This window comes from Scomber scombrus, chromosome 23 (assembly GCF_963691925.1).
Source record: "Scomber scombrus chromosome 23, fScoSco1.1, whole genome shotgun sequence".
Lineage (NCBI taxonomy): Eukaryota > Metazoa > Chordata > Actinopteri > Scombriformes > Scombridae > Scomber > Scomber scombrus.
The window spans coordinates 11,634,653-11,656,747 of record NC_084992.1 but is presented as its reverse complement, the minus strand read 5'-3'; the positions used below and the strand labels follow the sequence as shown (position 1 = coordinate 11,656,747).

General features: G+C 39.3%; 1 protein-coding gene across 1 annotated transcript in view; it reads left to right on the top strand.

Moving 5' to 3' along the window:
- Positions 1–22,095, top strand: part of arap2 (ArfGAP with RhoGAP domain, ankyrin repeat and PH domain 2) — a 131,945-nt gene that overhangs the window by 104,051 nt on the left and 5,799 nt on the right. The window contains 11 exon segments of the mRNA XM_062444397.1: positions 646–709; positions 1,237–1,400; positions 2,125–2,337; positions 2,577–2,682; positions 6,186–6,333; positions 8,315–8,392; positions 13,807–13,881; positions 14,632–14,749; positions 17,272–17,400; positions 18,711–18,844; positions 19,872–19,954. Coding sequence (XP_062300381.1) covers positions 646–709; positions 1,237–1,400; positions 2,125–2,337; positions 2,577–2,682; positions 6,186–6,333; positions 8,315–8,392; positions 13,807–13,881; positions 14,632–14,749; positions 17,272–17,400; positions 18,711–18,844; positions 19,872–19,954 — 1,312 coding nt within the window.

The following is a 22,095-nucleotide window of genomic DNA, read 5'->3' as shown; positions in this document are numbered from 1 at the left end:
CTGAGTCCCTTAGCCCAGTTTCTCTGAATCTTTCCATTGTTACTTCTATTTCAAAAGTCTGATTGTATAAGATGAAGACTGGCAGAACTTGTGCCATGTGTAAAAAAAACAAACTCTGTATCGTTTTATGTTGTGTGCAAAGCTTGATGACCATTGATACCTGTGTTTACGCCCCACTTCCCTCTCCTCAGTAAGCCAGTGGCACAAAAACTGAATCCATGTTTCTCGTTTTAACAAGAAAACGCTGTTAACTCCGATGGGATGCATTTGGCATTTTACTGTTGCTGCACGGCGGCCTCACTTTTTCTTCCTATTGTATGTCTGTACATTTGAAAAGACTACTCAGATGTGTCTAGACATATTGTAAAATGTATTATTTGCTGCGATCGACCTGTACAGCAAATGAATACTTAAGAAGAACTGAGACCTTTCAGTGACAGGTAATGAATGCACCGACATCCACACTTCATGGCAAAAGCTTCTAAGTGCTCGTGCTTTTTGACAGCGATTGAACAACTGCAAATGCCAAATATAAACCGTTCCCAACACATTACATTGCATTAGCGCTGAACGTATTGCTCTTTGAATGTAAACAGTTTGGGAGGCTGTATTTTCTACAACTTGTTGCCCTTTTTCCCCCTCCAGCTGTTTCCACACATACTGAGGGCGAAGAGAAGATCCAAGTCCTGCTGATGGTGGAGGGTGGAAGGTATGTCAGTCTTTGAGAAAAGGTTTGCTAATTGGTTAACTTATTTGGGATACAGCAACACTATGCATTATGCAGCATTGTTAGCTTTGGTTCTCCTTTTGTCTTGTTAGTCCAAGTGCACTTTACCAACCATAACCATCCGAGATAATTAAGGCCTCACTAGATTGCTTGCTTTGGTTAGAGAGGAGAGACGAGATGGCACCTAACACATCGCAGCCCTCACAAAAGCTCACAGTTTGAAGCTTCCTTTTAGAGTAATGCAACAAGACTTTGTGCTTACTGCGCTAATTGCTATTCGTTTGTGTGTTTTTGATCAAACCTCGCGGGAAAACGGTGGTTGTTTATAGATGTGTGTTCTGTAGAAGCGCTTTTGGATTCCTTTAATCTTGTTGGTTGTTTATTTAATGACTTAGCCGTGCTTTTCCAAATACTGTGAACAACTTCGGGTCTTGAAATATGAATATCGTTACTGGAAATGATATCAAGGCGTTCTTCATTAATAATTACCTTTTTCCTCTTCTTAATAGAACAGTTTACATCCACGGCTTCAACAAGATGGACTTTGTGCTGTGGCACTCTGCCATCACGCTGGCCGCAGGCACAGACGGCAGGGCGCTCAGCAACCAGCAGCTGACGAAAAACGGCGTCCCCATCATAGTCGACAGCTGCATCGCTTTTGTCACTCAGTACGGTGAGTCGCATTGCATTTATGGGAGAGAAAAGTTTTTGAAAAGTTCTGTATGACTATTATTATGATTTCCCCTTGAGGAGCTGATTCATGCGGCATGCTGTGCCGTGATCAGAATTTCATGTGTTCTAATGTTGTTGAGCATGATGCTGTGACATTATACTATCTCTGTTTTCACCATATTTTTAGAGATGTAACAAATGCGGTCCAATTTTTCTGTGCACTGCGGGATTCCTCTGTCCAAAGTTATTTGTAAAGCATACACACTCAAACACACACTCAAAATCTATATTAAAAAGGGCCTTTTGCCTCAGAAATGCAGAATAAATGCAAATGGGAACTTCTACAGTATCATTATTATTAGCATGCAATGTAATGAGGGACTGGCATAAAAGTTAACTCTGACTGGAACTGTAAAGTGTACAGAAGGTTAATATACCTTGCACCGACAAATTTGTTCTACCTGCAATTTAGATTCAAATGTGCTTATATAATGTTGTTAAATCCCACAACTAAAAGTGTCCATGAGGTTGGTTATTACCCTATAATTGTATTGAGTTGCTATTCTATATGTTAGATAGAGGCTATTCATCATCAGACAGTGACTATTCAACAAAAGAAAAAAAAAGAATTAGCTGAACTATTTCAATGTCTTCAATCTTGGTAAAAGTATTTTTCCTTATTTATTCATCCATCCATCATTCCCTCCTTCTGTCTTCGCACCCAGGCTTGTGCCAAGAGGGGGTCTACCAGAGACCGGGAGACTCCGGCCGAGTGGCTCTCCTTCTGGAGGAGTTCACTCGCGACGCTCGTAACGTCAAGCTGAGAGAGAAGGAGCATCATTTGGAGGACGTCACGGGCACTCTGAAGAGCTTTTTATCCCAAGCAGAAGATGCACTGCTGACCAAGGAGCTCTATCCATACTGGGTGTCAGCTCTGGGTACGTGAGGGGTCTGGAGGGTGGAGATGGGGAAGTTTGTTGGAGTGACATGATGAACAAAAATATGCTGAAGTTGAACAGTGGGATATATATTATAAGAACTATTACAAGGTATAACATTACCTTTGGCATTACCTTTATCTCATTTATGTGTCATGCTATTGTTCTAATTTATACTTATTATTATACTTATTATTATACTTATTGAAAGCATTTTTCTCATCTGTGCGGTTTTGTAGATGAGAGGGACGAGAAGCAGAGAGTGAGAAAGTACTCTGCTTTCATCGAGAGTTTGCCCAAGATAAACAGATCAACCCTCGATGCATTGCTCCAGCATCTTTACAGGTACACACAAACACACACACACACACACACAAACTGGTGCACTTAGAGCACATACAGCTTGTACTAGTCTAAGGTCAATGTCGAGGTAAACTTTATTATTCCAAATGAAAGATTGGTCAAAACCACTAAAAAACATCAAAACAGGACAATGATGAAGACAAAACAGCACTCATTGTTAAATGTGGAATGTCGGACATCCTATTTCAGATTTTGTTAAGCTGCGTTCAGACCAAAAGCATCTGACGCGAATTGAGCAGCAAGTCTACATAGAAAATTAATGTAAATGGCGCGATCACACGCGATTTTATATCAGGCGGCGCGAATGAAGCGTCTGAAGCGAATGAATGAATGAATCAATCAATCAAACGTCTGAAGCGGCGCGAATAAAGTTGGAAAAATTGAACTTTTCAGGCGGCATCGCGCCGCGACATCCAATCAGCGGCAAGTTTCTCCTGACGTCACAAACACGAATGGAGCGATGATCCAAAAATGTATATTTATGATCAAGCGGCCCGATAGAAGCGATTCAAGCGATTTTTGACACTTGAATCGCTTCTATCGTCTCTGATTCAGACGCTTTTGGTTTGAACGCAGCTTTAGACATACTGTGGAGTGGATCTTTCAAATAACAAGCTGGAAGTAAACGGCTGTCCACTTAAGGAACAGTGTCCTTGGGCTGATAATGGTGAATCGATCTCATGCTGATTGTACCTGTTTGATTGGCATTTTCCAAATAAGACGGACCGAGCAGCTCATTATTAAAACTAACTGGCAATTAGCGCACACACAGCTGATGTCCACAACACATGTTTCTGTGCTGCTTTTTTATGCTTCATAAATGTGTTCATTACAAGGCACAAGCTGTCTTAAGAGCTCATCACAAAGCTACTGAGCTCAACTTCTTACATAAGGACTGAGTGAACTACTGTGTTGAGCGAGAAGGTGGGATTGACGCCATTACTATGCATGACATCATTTTACTGAATGTCTCCAGCTATTGGCTGACAGTAGACCAGCCTGTGGTAGTGAATGTGAAATAAAATATTCATCGATGCATAAAAGCGTGAAAAGGAACTAGACTGGATTTAATTTGATAAAATAACATTCAGCAAAATCTTTTTTTTAAATTAATAAAATATATTCAATTGAATTATAAATGAAAGAAAATACTAAATAAAATTAAAACTTAATACTTTTATGATTGATGATTGTGGTGATTCTACATTTAACTCATATTCTACAGGTATAGTTATATAAAGAGCACAGTTTTCCTTTCAGTATTAATTATCAATATATTTCAAGTTCATGGGTACATGCAAAGTGTATGTACCCATATAGTCCTATGTCCCATGTATTGGAGAGTTGTGCAAGCTGTCATTTGTATCGTTGTTGTTGAATCTGACAGATCATGAGCTGGTCTGGGTGTCTTAGGATACTCTGGATTGCCTCTAACTTCTCTTAGACTTAGGAGCTGCTTTGAGCATTAAGCATTTTGAATATTTTGAATTACACTTAGATCAAAAATGCGGGAGTCCTAAAGGTAGGACCCTGGTTTTTAGGAGTTGACCAGTTAGAAGCTGTTTAGCCTTAGGATGTTTTGTGAACACTTTCCTGATAGTAAATGAAACACTAACACACTGTTCTACATGATGTGGGAATACACACTCACACACATACACATGCACACATTGTATAACCAAGGTGCAGAGCCAAAGAGACTAAGCTAGCTTCACAGCGTGGTTTCTGCCCTGCAGCTACCTCACACTGCAAACCTGTTTGTTCTCCCCACTCTAGTTGCATTAAGATACACTTTGCTGTCTGGATGTCTCATTCACTGATGCTCACATTACACAACATTCCCCCAGAAACCTGTAGTGGATAGTTGTGATTTAGCTGCATTATGTTAATGATGTAGATTGTTTGGAGAAGACTTAATTGGCCCTTTGCTGAATTTGGACTGAGGCCCAACATTTCTGTGTGTGTGTGTGTGTGTATGTGTGTGTTTTTGTGTCTGCGTGTAAAGTATGTGTTGGCATTCGAGACTGAGAGAGAAGTGAGATACAGATGTCACTCGTTTCAATTGGCGTGATTACGGTAATACCGCAGTGATTTATCCAGGAGTAGCCGCAGTATGCACCAACAACCACCAGATGGCACATGTGAGCAGTACAGGTGCAGTCTCTGTCTCTACCAAAACAGTTTAGACTTATCTATCACACAGTTTTAAAAATCAATAACGATAATCCTCAATTTTCAATATTTCTTAGGGGGGACTCTTCAGTGTTCTTTGTCAATGTGTTTTCAAGCATAGGATTTTCAGTTATATTAAAATGAGGTTTTTAAATGCTGAAAAATGAATGCGGGGTGTCAAATTCACTCTGTCAACGTGGATCAAGTAAAGTATGTGCTGATAAAACCATTTGATTCCTATCAAACTTTGATTTGAAGTGTCATTACTGAGAGTTAAATGGTGCATGTATTATGTGGCAGAACTGATTGTTGCTGCCAAGTAATGCTTGCCTTAGTATTTTAAGCTTAGGTCATTATTAAATGTATGAAATTCATAATTTTGAGCCAAAACGACCCCAAATATGTGCTGGTTAAACTGTTTCAATGTAGACACTCATGAGGTCGCTACTCTTTCTGGTTCATGGACCCGTTACAAAAGTTAAGCTAGTTTGAGATGAGCTGAGTTGAGCCTGGAAGGTGAACGGGATTAGGCGGCAGCAGAAGGAGGAGGAAGTGACGGAAAGCTTCAGCAAAAGACCCTTCAATAAAATACAGGAAGTCAGAGAAATCAATCTATTGAAGCTTCTAACCACTCAGTCTGTTTTAACGGTGTTCTATAGGGCTATGATGTGAATGAATTTGACAAGTCAGCTGATTATCTTTGACAAATTGATTGGCACATGGTGGTCAGCTATTTAACCTGGACAACCTCAATAAATAATTGATGCAGATTGCTGTATCAATGATGTATTTGAATGTTAGAGACTAATAGCTATTCATTGGTTTGAAAATCTGTTATTGGATCTTAAATATAATCGTTTTCATCATCATGGCAGGGATTTGCATCTCCATTACAACACCCGCTGGAAGGTGTGACAATTAAGCTGAATCTAATCTAATCTAAAACAAAGGAAAGGCCAAGCAGGCATCAGCAGCCATTAATCACAGAATGTAGGTGGGAGTGAGCATTCAAGATCTGTTCTGATTTCTGCAGACAGCCTGTTTCTAGCCATCAAGTACATTGTTATCCGAATGTGTAAGAGAGGTTAATTTACATGAAACACTATTATTTTGTTTTGGACATTTGTGTCAAAATTTACCTTATGGCTACCATTATTTATTTCCTTAGCATATCTATTGTGTACATTTCCTGACTCACACATTACCTTGTGTGTTAATGTACTATATGGTAAGAACTGTTGTGTGTGTGCAGCATTGTAAGCCTGTGAGTGTGTGCAGGCACATTTCTAAATATGTTTCTCCCTATGATTCAGGATTCAGCAGTGTTCCCACCTCAACCAGATGCCGAGTGAAAAACTGGCCTCTGTGTTCTCCTCCTGCCTGTTCCAGACTGGAGGACAAACCCCAAAGGAAATTAGCGTGGTCCATGACCTCATCAACAACTACATTACGCTCTTCAGTGTGAGTCGACATGTCCTTTTTCTTTTTTGCTTGTTTTTTTTACTTTTGAATGCGTTGATAATGGAGAGCACGTCATTGAGAGACAATGAGGAGGTTCACAAAGGGCTGAGCTGAGCATGGTTACATGATGAGGGTCTTCCACCTGTAAGTTAGATAACATCAGGTTTGTATTACATGGACATTTCTACATAATTAGTAGAAATATGACTATAGGGTAAAGAAAATTATAGACACAGACATGTATTCAACCTGCCTACATTAAATCCTACATGTTTACCACTCATGACAAACCAGAACAATGTGGACTGTGCACACATCCTTAGAAAACCCAGAGATTTAAAAACAGGTCACCTAGAACAAAAAAATAACAATGGACATCTTTCGCTTGAGCCAAAAACAAGCCAGGCTAATGACTTTGTCCCATATGTGAGGAGCCATTTTGATGGCATAAAAATATAACAGCGATGGGAGAAAAAAAAAATCATATTTTCCCCCAATGACTGAGCAGTAATAGAAGACAAACAACTTTTTCGCAGGCTGAATAATACTCTTTATGATGTATGTATACAATTGCTCGGGTGCACTTTTAAAAGATTTACTTTTTGAATTGCAAATTAATTTTACTGGTAAAGGCTTGCTGAACTAAATTTCATTACTAAATAAAGTGAAAAGAAGTGACCGATGGTGTGCTTCTTAATAAATTATGCATTGTATACATTATGTATATTGCACCATGACCATCCATAATTGATAAATATACATATTGTTCTATAAACTCTTTCCCAGCTGTGTTTACCACCACTAATTTTACAGCTCTATGACTCTGCTCCACTTTGTCACTGTCAGATATGTTTATCATGTATCCCAGTTAGAACTACAGCAGAGGTGTAGTGCATGTAGCTGTACTGGATTAAGAATCACTTTCACCAATAATCAATGATAGTTAAAACAAATAAACATCCACATATTCCATATCTAAACCATGCTGCAGGCATGACTTCATTCACACTCTGTTACTTCAGCCATCTGTGAAGCAGAACTGTTGTTGCCAAATCTCCACAATAGGCTTGACTTTGCTGATGTGCGGATGAGCAGGGCTGTGGGATCAGTGTTACCCTTGGAGAGCAGCCTGGCTTATGGGATACGCAGCACCGAGCGACTGCTAATTCCCAGCGGAACGCCTGGATCCCTCTTGTTCTGACGTTAAAGGAGGAGCATTAACTCCAAATCGGTTAGGGACGCCATCATTCGCATGACAAATAGCCATTAAGCTCAACCAATCATGAGCCCAATTGCAGTGAATACACACGCTGTGACATAAAACGAGTGAGGCGTCTCACTAATTAAAGCACCAGTTCTGTGCTGGATGGCGTTGATGGGGCCCATTATCAGGCCTAAACACACACACGATGAGCGTGCGTTTGTGAGTTTTTCTTTTTCCCCCCGCAATCTTCTCTGCCATTCGTATAACTCTAACAAAGCAAATTGTTCTCTGAAAATGATAATGCTGTTTAAAAAAAAAAAAAAAAAAAAAAGTTGGAATAGAAAATGTAATTTCCCACCCAGAGCTTTTGTGAAAGAAAGGAGTATTCACTTGGTGCTGAGCTGTGTCAAACATTCACAGCCAACTTCCTTCTTGGAAATTAGTTTTAGAAGTGTTAGCAGAACGACCCAGTTCTACACTTTGCGTATGACCTTTTTTTTTTTGGGAGGGGGTTTATCTAGTCAGCCATGATTGATATTTAAGTGCTGAAATTAATATTTATCCATAATGGTTCAATGAAGCAACCTTATGTTTTTCACAAAGTAGTGCAGTTAAAAAGTTTCTCTACAAGTGAGTATGAACAGAGGTGTGTGTGTGTGTGTGTGTGTGTGTGTGTGTGTGTGTGTGTGTGTGTGTGTGTGTGTGTGTGTGTGTGTGTGTGTGTGTGTGTGTGTGTGTGTGTGTGTGTGTGTGTGTGTGTGTGTGTATTTCCAACAGGTCAATGAAGACCAGGTGCAACAGATGGAGAGAGAGAATAGTTTCATCACACGCTGGAACGACAAAAAGGACACCACAGTAAGTCAAGCTGCAGAACCCAAATGGAAATCCCCAACGGGTGTTATGTTTCTTTGTCTGCGTGTGTGTGTGTGTATTGATTTACCCGCATGCGTCAGGGTCTCTCAAATCAGGGATTCATTTGAGCAGGTTTCCTGTTTTTCTAGCTGAAATAAGGGTGGGGAAGGGGATAAGGGGAAAGCGGAGGAGGCAGGAGCAGGCAGGTGAGGAAAAGGGGCTTTGTTCCTGTTAACCTTTACGGCAGGTACTTTATGCCTGGATGCCTCAGCCGAGAAAAACATTTGGTTCAGATAACTGTGAAAAAAGAAAAAAAAATTCAATCGCATGCTGCTGCTGTTGTTGAAATCTGAAATAAGTTGTTTATGCCCACTTCTCTGTGCTCTTTCCCCCCTTCCCTCCACCTTGCCCGTAGGTTTTCAGAACACGTCTGCCACTGTGGGGCATGCGGGTTACTCAGTGGAAAGCTAGTGCTAATATAAAGCTGTCGGAGGTGAAAATTGGGATAACATTTAGGTTATCGACTTGAATTGTAGGGTGTTACCTGGGAAAAATATATCAGAAAAACATGAAAGTTATTATTTTTTTCATTAAGGACAGTCAATTTAGTGTAATTACAAGCCAGCATGTATAAGATTTCTGCATTGAGATAATGGGTAAGCTTATTTCAGGGATGATTTAAAATTTAGAAAAGTTATGCAGTGTCTCTAAATGCTTAAAGACATTTAAATGCTGCATTAATCATCTCTTTTTACTTGGAACTCACTTTTTTTCATAGTTTAACATTTTACTCAATGCTCCATTGTGGAGACCATGAGCTACAGAACAACGAACCCAGTCATTTATATCACTTATTTGGAAATGGAAGTCAAAAGTGGAAACCTGAAACATATTATATTTATTCATTTCATGCAGCTGCTTTGTTGTAGCTCTCACCCTGAAGAAATGTGTCTACACAGATTGTAAAGGAGATGGTTATGTATAAGCGCAGTTTATTTATAGTGTATTTGGCTAAGGTTTATATTAAGCTGTCATGTAAAAAACTACTGTATATCAGTGACCTTTTATTCAGTGGACTATGGAAAGGGTCTAAATATTAACCATAGAAAATGCTGTAGTTTGAATAATAACATGTCTAACATGTTTTTTCTACAAAAGTGTAGTTATTACATTAAAATTCTTAAAATGACATTTACTCCCCATTTCAAAAGATTAGCTGCTAGACACAAGATGTCTCCTATACTTAACTCAAAAATCTATTTCTTAGTGTATGAGTACTGGAGGTTTCAAGTTTCTACATCACAAATCATTCTCTTAGGTGTACGGCTTAAACTCTGATTTTCAGTGAGCACAGAGATACTTTACCCCCTTCAGAAGATGAATGTGAAAACAGCCTCCTAGTGTCAAACTCTGCACATACATCATTCTGCACAGTGTGGCTCAAACATCCAGGTGAAGGAAAAAGAGGCACATCACATTTTTGAGAGAAGGGGGACTTTAACATTCACCTTTTTAGATTTTTGTCTTATACGAATGAGTTACTCCATAAACTCAAGAATGTTGAAGCTTTTTCTCTTGGCAGTGGTGTCACTTTCGTCACTGGGCAAAATTAGTCTGATTTGGCCATGCTAGCTGCTGCTGTAAGTTAGGCACTGCACATTAGAATGCGAAACACAGTGGTAACACGCTGATGTTTGGCATGGTAGCCTGCTAACATTTGCTAATTAGCACTAAAAACAAACACCTTACTAACAAATCCCATGCCACTGGTTTGGTTAAAAACATACAGTTTAATATAACTATTCACCCTACAGTATAAACCTTACCAAACAAAGAGGAAAGTTAAAGGACTTAAAGGGTATAGGATGTGGGCTTTGCTGAATAAAATATCTTTGGCGCACACTTGAATACCAAGAAAATATGTGTTTTTTTGACATTGCAGGTGATCTCATCTGTTTTCTTTCAAAAACAGAGAATGACAAGCAAGCCTGCATCCTGCAAGTTGATAGCATTGATTGAGGTGAAGTGGGTTGTCCACTAGTCGGAGGATCAGCGGTTTGATTCCCGGCTCCTTCAGTCCGCCTGTCGAAGTGTCTGTGGGCAAGATACTAAACCCCAAATAGCTCCCGAAGGCTGTGCCATTGGTGTGTGAGAGTGTGTGTGAATGAGCTTTAAAAAAACCGTCCTGGTTGGCACCTTGCATGGCTGTGCCTGCCATTAGTGTATTAATGTGTGTGTGAATGGGTGAATGTTGGCATGTAGTGTAAAGTGCTTTGAGTGGTCGGAAAACTAGAAAGGCGCCATATAAATGTTGTCAATTTACCATTTAGACTCAGGGAGTGAGTAAATCGGTGATATAATGAGGTACAAGGCGATGTCATGCCTTGTAAGTTAGAAGTGGCACTTTAAAATCAATACTTATATATATATAATACACTACAAGTGCAAGTATGACTTTGGTGAAAATTAAAAATGTCTTCATTTCAAATAAAACGTTACTGTCTTTCTTACTCATTGCTGAAAAAATCTCCCCATCAACCTCGATCAGACAGAGCACTTTTTAGCAGCTAGGGACGGCTTTTTGTAATTGTTTTCAGTGAGAGTGAAGCTTTTTGCTAGCTTGCGTTGCTGAGCACCTCATGTTTTTTTTGCTCTGTGCGCCTTGTGTTTTTGCAGGAGCACCCTGAAAAAAATTCAACTCAGAGTGAAAGAGCACCTGGCGTTATTTGCATATTTTTCATGTTGTCTATTTGGATGAAATGAGAGACAGCCTGTCTGTGGTGGTGACGAACACAAGTGGAGATAACCAGACTGGTCTGAGACAAATTTAGCTTGCAGTGGCTGTTGCTGGATACCTGGAGCTATATGACTTTACTTTTAATAGTTTCCATGACCGGAACAGAAAACAGCAGGCATGGAGTTAGTTTAATGCTTAGGCTTGGACAGTTGTTGTGGTTGCCTAGCAAAAAATTAAAAAATGCTATGTTTGGTGTGCCTAAGGCCATGTATACACGTAGCCAGGTATTTATTAATAACATCGTACATACCAGAATGTTTTCAGTAAAGCTTTCATCTACACAAACCCGCATAAAGGCTAAACAAAGGTCGCACACCTGACATTTCTGTCGCAAACTGTGAATTTCGGGAACCTAAAACTCTGTTTTCCCCTGTACACACGGAGCCATGAATGAGTTTTCCAAAATCTCCACTTTCGCCGGAGTTTTCAGAAATAATCTTTTTCAGTGACCGAAAACTGAGTTTTCGTGTGGATGAAAGGCAAAAACGCATGAAAATATATCAGTTTTTCCATATATCCGGCCATCTGTGTACATGCCCTAAGACTTCCCTGTTGCTTTTCTACTGCTAGTTGTCAACACTTTATTTTCCTGTCTTTCTTTTCTACTCAACACATGCTGTTTGTAAAGTATGCCCGCAGTCTTCCTCCCATCAAATAACAATGAAAAGTAGGGAGGAAAAGTGTACTGAGCAAACCAACATGGCCCCATATCCGTGTGTGACATTTTCACAATTACAGCTTTCACTCCATTGCTGTGAATGACTGTAATTTCTACAGTATGTCATTTTAGGGCCAAGGGAGTCAGAAGTGACTTCCTTCTTCTTATCATGTGATAGTTCTCCCAGCTCAAGTCAATAATGGACCTCAGGCACCCGCACATTAAAATGACAAAGGGAAAGTAACTGTAATTTCCAGATAGCCAAAGGAAAAGAAACCTTTTCGTGATCACTTTTTCTAGAGGTGGATTACCGCTCCACTTGGTTTGGGTGCCTTTATTATGACCCTGTCTCTTTAGAAAAAAGATGCATTTCACAGTCTCTCCTAACTTCTCTGGATTTTCACACTAATAGAATCCGTTTTTAATTGGATGCAGTGAGGATTAACACCAGCGGTTGGAGGAAGGTGTCATGATTTGTAATGACAAGAGCAATATGTCTTGGAATTTGACCTCTTGAATGTCAGCCACAAAGTTCAAATAAAGTCTTCCTTTTAATTTCACTCAAATTATCTTTTTTTCCCCTCTCTCTTCTACCTGTTGAGCTGCAGGTGAAAAATCACAAATTGCAAACTTTTTTATATTTTTTTATTTTTACTGCCATTAATCAACGCCTGTCCTCATATTCACTCAAACTTGATTTCTTGTTTGCTATGAAATATAGATATTGTAAAATCAGATTTGTACATCACAGAAGAATGATAAAAATAATCTGCTTGCTCTCACGTATGCTATTTTAAAGGACTGGCTCTATATTTTCGGAATTACACTTACTTTCTTGAGGAAGTGTTAAGAAGATCAATACTGCTCACATGTCTGCATTAAGTATGCTAACTATAGCTAGGAGACAGCTAGCTTAGCCTAGTTTAAATGCCAGAAGCAGTGGGGTAAGCTAACTAACCTGACTCTTTACAACTCTAACAAAACAAAATACATATACCTTTAAAGCTTATTAATTAACAGGTTGTATATCGTACTGTACTGTACAAAAACAGAGGTTCAAGACCAAAACATTTGTGGTTACACTATGGTTAAAGAGGTACAGCACGAAACTCATCATAAAACCACAACTTGTGGTTTTTGTATTTTTGCTGGCATATAGATGCAGTGTGCTTATTATTTAGCTTTAGAATTACTGACACGGCAGGGTTTTTTGTAATTTTTCTTCCTTAAGGAACTCTTGTAGCATTAAACCAAAATAAATATGATTATGTTTGCATACATTAATTAGCCTTATGTACCTTTCTGAAAAGAATGTAGAAACCAAGACTGACCAACATTTGATTTATAGAAAAGGAACAGTTGCTCAAGGTTTTAGTGAAAAAAAATAAAAAAAAAATAAATATATATATATTTCCTTGTCTACAGTGTGGCATGCTTTTTATTAATAGAAGATTGAGAGAAGACTGTTACAGTGAACCCATATCTCTCATGTCTCTTGGCATCTCTGCTGGGTTCATTCTGGCACGCTGCTTTAAGTATTTTTCCCATTTCCATAATAACCCCTGAACATTTTTGTAGGTGCATCTTCAAAACATTTTTAAACTGACAGCACACTTTAAGTTAACACCTGAGGAGATCATTTCCGTTTTAGTGTAGGTGAAGCATGCACCCTGCGCTTCCACCTTTGCAAGTTTGTCTTGCGCATGTTCTTTTTATTTAGCCAGGTTTTTGCATTCCATTAATACTACTGGGTTTAGTTTGCCTCCAGCTCCGAAAACGACCTTTGGTTTCCACAAATCCTCTAACCGTTTCTTTCACTTTTCTCCATTTAGATTCATGCCACAGTGGAGCAGGAATTTAGAAGAAAAGCCAATTAATCCAGCTGTATTGTTTTTGTAATTCAACTGATCTCTCTGTCTCACTCATTTTTTTCTTCTTCTCCGTTTCTCTCTCCCTCCCTAGTTCGCTCCAGCTGGGGACTTGATCTTCGAGGTGTACCTGGAAAAGAAAGAGCCCGAGAACTGCTGTTTAATCAAGGTATAAGCGTGTGTGTGTGGGGGTGTGTGGGGGTGTGTTAATGTGTAATATGTACTTTCAGTTTGCATGTGGCCTGCTTTCTCATATATCCTTAGGTGGTGAGGTGAAATAAGAGGGAAGAAGGAGGGAGCGCATGGGAGGGGGGGTGGGAAGTCAGGTGAAGCAGGAGAAAGAATGAGGGATGGTAGTGTGTAGAATGATAGGTGGAGAGGTTGATAGAATAGGGCCGAGACATTCGTGGTTTAACCTGATGGGATTACTGCCACTGAAATAAATCAAAAGCGAACTAATCAAAGAAACGTCTGATTTAATTGTGTGAGTAATTGCATTTTACAAGGCATGCAGGCCACTGTAGGTTACAGACTCTTTTCACAGGTTGTCAGCAGTGGTAGAATAGGGATGGGGTTAAAGAGGAGCACTCAGCAGCACAGTTTGACTCTAATACTCCACTTTCTCTCTGTGGAGCCAGGTAGCACGTTTGCTTTATTCAATCCTGTTCAGGTACAGCTAATAACTCCATGAAGAAGCATTTAATCAGTGTACATGGCTGCGAGTCAGATCTCAGTACAATAAATGTTACATGTTACGTATTGAATGGATTTTCAAAAGGAGAAACGGTTGAAGGCATATTGTTATTGATCCAGAGAGCTTTTATATGCAGGATGAGCTCACTTTGTTTGACTGTTTCTTTTTTATTTGTTTTGTTCTTTGCCCAGGTATGCATTTATTTGTTTGCTGTGTTTGTGGTAGGTCTCTCCCAGCATGCGGTCTATGGAGCTTGCAGAAAGTGCGCTGAGTATGAAGAACGTCACCTTTAACACTGAGGACTTGTGGACTTCCTTTGAAGTCATTGAGAACGGAGAACTAGGTATGTCCGATTCAGTGCCCTAAGCATGCTGAAAACACTGCATTTTAAACCATGAGGTGTGATTATCCTTACCAGTCACAGTCAACGTGATGAAGAGCTGCGCTTATTTTCATTTGTAGAAGTGCAAGTTGGCCTAAAGACCCAACTTAAGATGTCGTGACCGCTCAAGAGCTTGCGAGATAATTCTTCGAGGTACCAAGAGGATTAACAAGATCAAAAAGATGAAAATGAAGATATTTCTTATAAGCCAATTCTGTTTATTTTTGCTGGCATTTCTCCAATTCTGGATAATTAGCTTTACCTCATCATGCCTCTGAAAACCATTTGAATTAACAATCAAAGATGGGAACATCAGTCTTTGGTTTTACTGCTTGCAAATTATAGTCAAATACAAGAATACATGACTATACATTTTAAAGGGTCACACCCAAAAATAGATTCATAGCTGTTGCCAATCTTTTCAAGAATAAGTTCACCATGACTCCATTCTACATCAACACACTAATCTACAAAATTATCCTTTGGAAACATTCCATTGAACAAAATGCTCACTCTAAATGATTTTGACTTTTTTGTCCTTTTGTTTCATTCCAATATCTTCCTATTACAGCTAAAGTGTAATTACAGTTCGGTTAAGTCTTTCTTTATTTAGAGCAGTATATTCATACCTTACATAGTGCACTTGTGCCTCCTCATACTTAAACCCACTGAGCTCCCCTGTGATGTGATGCTGTTTAATCAATATCTGGATTCTTTGCGCAAAGTAACATGTTAGTCTTCACCTCAGATAGTTCAAGCTGACACAATAAGCCTATTTACTTATTACCCCTTTGTGGAAGCCAGTTGAAGAGCTTCAACAGCAACCTTCAGTCCAGCTTTTTGTTTAAGAAGTCATTTATTATTTAATTTAAAGCGCTAGATTCACAAAGGCCTGATTAACATGATGATGTTTCTGTACACTGGCTTTCATGAAAATGATTACTTTTTCCATTTTTAATTGCAGCTTTGTCATAATATCAATATTTTTTACTCGCAATCAAATCAATTTTCTCTTTAATAGTATATATGTTTCACTCCACTCTTTACTTGAATTACTGACAACTATTAGCTATTAGATTGGAAATGGCCATTAGCTGATAGCTTGACCGATACCTGTTGTCTGATCAGACTTTTATCTTTCAATCAGTTTAAAGGATTCTGGAGCTAAATGTGATATTACCTTATCCGATCAGGCTTCGGACTAACTACTGTTTCATTTGTCGAATCAAAGCGAACACTACTGTCAAATCAAATATGTCATTGTAGTCAAAGTCTTAGCTCTAAACTTTTCTCATGCAGAGTATATCCAATTAGTGATTGATGCATCACATCACTGTTCTGATTCAGGGCATATTCAAAGATCACACTTCCTCTCATCTAAGGTCCTCATGATTAGAAGAGTATGCTATCTCTCTAATGAACCAGTGTCTGTGAACATGGATGCCACACTGAGAAATTAGCCAAGCATCATCGGGTTTGATGATATGCACATTAATTAATCATTTTTACCATCATATGTCACAAATTACCTTCATCTTCCTCGCATGCTCGACCTAGGGAGCTGACCCACCTCGTCCTGCATTAATATGCATTGATGGCACCTCACGCCTCGCACAGCCTCATTTGATCACGAGCGGAAGCGTCGGTCAAGACGAAGTCAAAGTTGAGCTTTGTCGCGAAGTTGCTTAGCTGGCGGTCCCTGTGCACTTTTTCATCAGTTCACTGAGAGTTTACACTGCGCTCTTATGTTTGTTTTCCTCCTCACAAAGTTACAGAGGACACGCCGTCCTCTTCTAAAAATGAAGGTGTGTTGAATACTGAATATATTTGCTGACGGTTCAGCATATTTTCCATGCCAAGACAATATGTCTGTGGAAGAGTAAACAGTCAAGCTATTTTGAAGGCGGCAGCGTGACAGGTTTTGCTCATAAAACCATAAAGTGTGTTAATTAGCCATTTTGGAGGATAGCTACAGATAAACACTGTTATCGAGGACAATAGGCAGAAAAGGGGAGCTAATATTTTTGGGGAAATGAGGAACTAATTCCATGGCCTGGGTCTGCAGAGATTCCAGAGAGAAGATAAGCCCACTGTTATGAATAAGTTATGCCATTGTGGCTCTTTTTACCTCCTTCGGTTATAAAAAACTGAGGAGTGTAAAGATGGAGGCATCAGGGCAGGGTCGGTGGTACACAAATTATCTTTTTTTTTTTTTTTTGGCTGATAGCATGTACCCTGTTCACCAATTAGGGAGAGATAATAGGTCTATTTTGCACATGAGTGTGTTTTTATAATCATGTCCTGATATGCTTAGATAATTTGAACTACTGTGTGATGAAAACTGGGAGAAAAAACACCATAATGATTGTGTTTTAGGCATTTAGAGTTCATGTAAGACTGGAAGTTTCTGTTTAACCATTGCCCTCAGATGTAACCTGTGATGATTCTGTTCAATCTGACCGATGTTTTTCTATTTTTAACAGAGCGACCGTTGCACCACAGTGAGAAGATTCTTGAGCAGGTGCTGGAGTGGAGCGAGCTGGACTGTCCTCGTGCTGCTTTTCTTGTCTTAAAGAAGTTTGCAGGGGCTGCAAGAGAGGCTGATGGAAGAGGTGCAGTACGCAAACGGTGGCGCAATGCCATTAAAATGTTCTCTTTTTCTGTTTGTTTGTTTGTTTTTTCCCAATGCACTGTTACTCTAAAATCTTTCATTATTGATAGTACAGTTGCATCTCATAATTAATTCCATGATCGATTTATCTGTTGATTACTTGTTTACTCAATGAAATAAGCCCCTTCCCAGAGCGTAGGTAATTTCTTAAAATGAGTAGTTTTGTGCAACCAATTGTCCAAAACCCAAAATATTTAAGGGTCAAAACCAGTGGATCACATAACCCAGCTACAGATTTTGGAAGCTAGGCTGTTCAATTTTAGAAACTTCAAGTACTTTTATTCTTCTGTACCAGGCTTCCATTGATTTTCTTCACTGTACAGCATCAAAACCAACTAGTAGACTCTCTAAACTTGCTTTAGTTGTGTAATCCATTACAGGTCAGAATGATTTTGTGTCGGAGCAACATTACTGGTCGACTTATTCGTATCAATATGTGCTTTAAAAGAATACTCATTGATTTGGCACTGAACTTCTGTAACATTGTCGGACTCACAATGGCTCAGTTTTTATTTTAAAGTAACAAAATCAATGCAGCAGAACTAGAGATGAAGTCTTTTTTTATTCCATGGATTTTTGGTTTAGTCAAAAACCTGGCATCTACATTACCAGCAATGCAACTCAACTGCTTGAGAGTTCAGGTATGTTATGCTAGTAGCAGCTAGCCTCAAGCAGAGGGGTGGCACAGGCTACAGTCACTCACTTTTTCCTTTTCCCACTTCAAACCAACTTAGCCTCAAGTTACGTAAATCCCCTTTAACAACATCACCACACAGTGATAATATAACTCTGATATAAATAAGTGCAGATTTGATGTTTACTGTGATGGATTACACAACTCAAGCCAGAGTGTGCTATTTTATGTTCAGACTGCACAGAAGTGAACGGAAACTAAAAGCTGCCTGTAGCTGCAGGAAAAGCACGTCCACAAATCTAAAGCTGTATAGCAGGCAGTCAAAAATAGTCAGGAAAATTACTAGTTATACATCATTTGTAGTTGAAGAGATAAAACCTGCAAAGACACCGATGTGGTGTTTGAATTTGCAATGATTTAACTCAGATAAAAGCAGCAAATCCTCAGGTTGAAGCTGAAATTAGTGAATGTTTGGTGTACGGTTTGCCTGATAAATAACTCTAATGATAAAGTATGAAAATGTTAATCCTTTCCAGCACTTTTTCATAGACTTGTCCATTGGGCTGAAAGAGAATGCTTCTACAGTATTTAATCAATTTCACTCTGTCTCACAACAGACCAAAAGCAGTTTATAAAAGGCGAGTATCTGAAGTTCAGCGATGGATCCAGCAAACTGCTGTCAGGGCACAAATTCCAGGACAAATATGTTGTGCTGCGTGCGGAGAAGCTGCTGCTCTACAGAGATATCAAAGTAAGTACACTTTTATTTTCAGATTTATCTTCTACCACATCTATTGTAAACACATCTTGAGCCATCGTGAGTTGTTGCATTCAAACACAAAGTGCCGCCTAGAGAATTGAAAAGGTTAGAAGGGTAGAGTCGAACTGTTTAAGAAAACAAAAAAAAAATGTGAAAAGGAAAGCTGCAACTGAACTCCGCCCAAACTCACTCGGCTACATTTCCCCGGCGACATGTCCAGCTCACGGTTCCAAATCTTCGAATTAAGGAAGAAAATAAAACACGGTCACGGCAGCGGACTTCCCAATATCTTGTGAGAAAAGGAAAAAAAAAAGGAAGAAAACAGTGTGTGCTTCAGAGAGGACCAGCAGGCCTGAGTTCCCTGGAGGGTTTTTCTTCTCAGCACATTTCTGCAGTTGAAACATGGGATTCATAAAGGAGTGTGAAGAAGTGTTAATAATTGATGGAGGTGCAGTAATTCTGGCACTGGGGGTGGGTGAGAGAAAACAGTGAGGGATGTTTGTGTGTCTGTGTATGTGTGTCTGGAGGGGGAGAGGGGAAGGAGGGGGGGATGATGATTTCACTGTACGGTTGTCTTAATACCAGGTTGCACAAGAATATGGCTAATTACTGTAAATGCAACGGAAATTGGAAGTGTTAGTGAAATTTAATTGATGTTCTTTGGCCTGTACAATTATTGCCAGGTCTGTATTTAGCGTAAATTATGTTTGATGAAACAGGGAATGGGTGGTGTGATGTGTAGGTGTCAGAGGCAAGCTCTAACTTTGATTTTATTCGCTTTGTTCTTCTTTGTTCTTTGTTCTTTGTTGCTTGGAAGAAGAGATTTTCTTGTAATGATTTCAAATTGATTGTCGGGTTGTGATGCTGGGAAATGGCACAGAGAGAGTTTGTTGGCAATTTATTTTGTTTTAGTTCAGTTTCATTTAATGCGATTCTTGCTTCTTTTTCTTTTTTTGTATTCCTTCATTCATTTATTGCTGTTAAATATACATTTTCTTGTTGTTGTTGTGTTTTGCAGAGCGCTAAAGCAGAGAAAGTGATCCAACTCAAGTCTGCAAAATGTTACTTGGGTCTGAAGAAAAAGCTGAAACCTCCACCCGGGTAAGCTGCACTCACATGCAATGTAAAATATTAATCATCACAATCAGTCAGGGAGATTTATGTTTGTTCTTTACATATTATGAATAAAATACATAGAATCAGTAGATTGACAAAATCTAGAATCTTAATGTTCAAAAAAAGGTAAAATACATATTTGTGTCTCTTTCCAGCAAGTTTACAGCTCTAAACTATGAAAGTATATGATTGGCTAATAGCTAGTGGTTTTTTTTATTATTTGTTTTGAGTTCCTGCAAAGTGTACTTTATGTGCTGTTATTAATCCCCTGCAATATACTTTGTTTCCATCACTAAAGTGGTTTTCATTGTCATATTGCTGAAATATTTACGACAGAAAGGTCCAAACTTGTCAGATATCTCTCTCCCTCCGCGTACGGCCAATAAAACAACAGTGTCACAAATTTCACAACTGCCTCTCTCAAGACGTTAAATCACAGGAGCAGTGGCCTCAGTCAGTCCATAACGATGATGTCACTTTCACTGATCATTTGTGTAAATTTCCTCTCCCTCCTAGCCTATTTTGTGGCACATTAAATATCGCATTAAGCAAAGCAATTTTTTTTCTGTAATTTTTCCAGCGGTCAAACACAATGTGATTCATTAGTACCAAATCAGCTGCTGCACATTCTTAGGAGAACTCAACCTCTCTCCGTTATTAAGATGAACTAGTGATTATTTAGCATTGCCACTGTCTTTTGAATGTACTTTCCCTTAATTCCGTGCATATGCGCAACAGTTTATGTATATTGTCCCTAAAGATATATTGCCCTTCCTCTTCTCTCAAAGTTTTGCAACACCACAGGGATACCAAAGCCACTGCTGACCCCATCTTATTTTTCACTGTAATGAAATTGATTAAATGTAATTGCATTTTAACAAATACAAATTATCAAACTCTGCTTGCCCGCATAGGAAACATTGCTGCCACTGTTTTATTTTAATGATCTTCTATTATTATAATTTATGACACATGCCAACGCGGAGGCAGCTATTGCTGGTCAAACAAAGAGGAAATCCAAACCTTATATTTCAAATTACCCAATTATAATTCCTCATAATTTTCCCCATGTCAGAATTCGAGTCAGGGGAAGCGTGAAAAATGAGTCCAGCAAGCGATTGTCTGCATAACGCAGTCCTTTAGGGGAGAAAAATTGGATAAGAGAAAGGGAGAGTAGATGAAGGAGAGAGGAAAGAGGGACAGAAGGAAAGAAGGATGTAGCGTGCTATCATAGATATACTATTGAGTGGGCTTTGGGAAGAGGTGATATGGTGAATAAAGAAATAAAGAGAGAGTGCTGAAGAGAATGGAGAGAGTCATAGTCAGAGAGTTAGGAGAGGCAGCGCTCCAGTACCTCATTAGGCAGAGGTCTATCTGTGAGCGGCCTACTGCGGGGTTGGATCGACTGCCTCAACTCACAGGAGTGGTGCTCCAGGCTGTGAGTTCTCTATCTCTGCCCCCTCTTTCGCTTTGTTCTTCCCCCACGTCTCTGCTCCAGCTCAGCCACAACTGTGTGGGGTTTCACGTAAGGTATATTCTCCAGGAAGGTGGTCTTTTCACCTCATGCTGTCGCTGCACGGGTTCATTTACACACACACACACACACACACACACACACATGCATATATACTGTAAGTATGTATACATGTCTTGGAGTGTGAGAAGAGGCTACCTGTATTTATATTGTAGTATCATACAATTAGCCAGATTCACATGGGATCATTTACATATAACAGGCTCTGTTCATGAATTCTCCCACTTCCGAGACTACATTTTTAGAGATTCAGTATCTCTTGCATCTCTTTCAACAAAATGTACTTTAAGGCTTATAGGTGAGCAGCATGTGCTCGCTGTATTGTACACTTTGGCCCAGAGCATATTGAGGTCTGCCCATGCATAAACATGTGGGCTGCAACTGCACTGATTAACATAATTAATTCCACTGTTTAGCACCTTAGCAGTTGTAGTGAACTTTTTTTTTTCTCCTCCTCTTTGCATTTTAATGAAAAGGGCTTTGACCTGCTGCTATCTTTAACAATACGGTTCTCACCAAGTTCCAGAGTTGCGTACTTTAAAATTCCACGTGTGCTTTGACAAAAACATGTTTATAACCTCTGTCTTCAAAT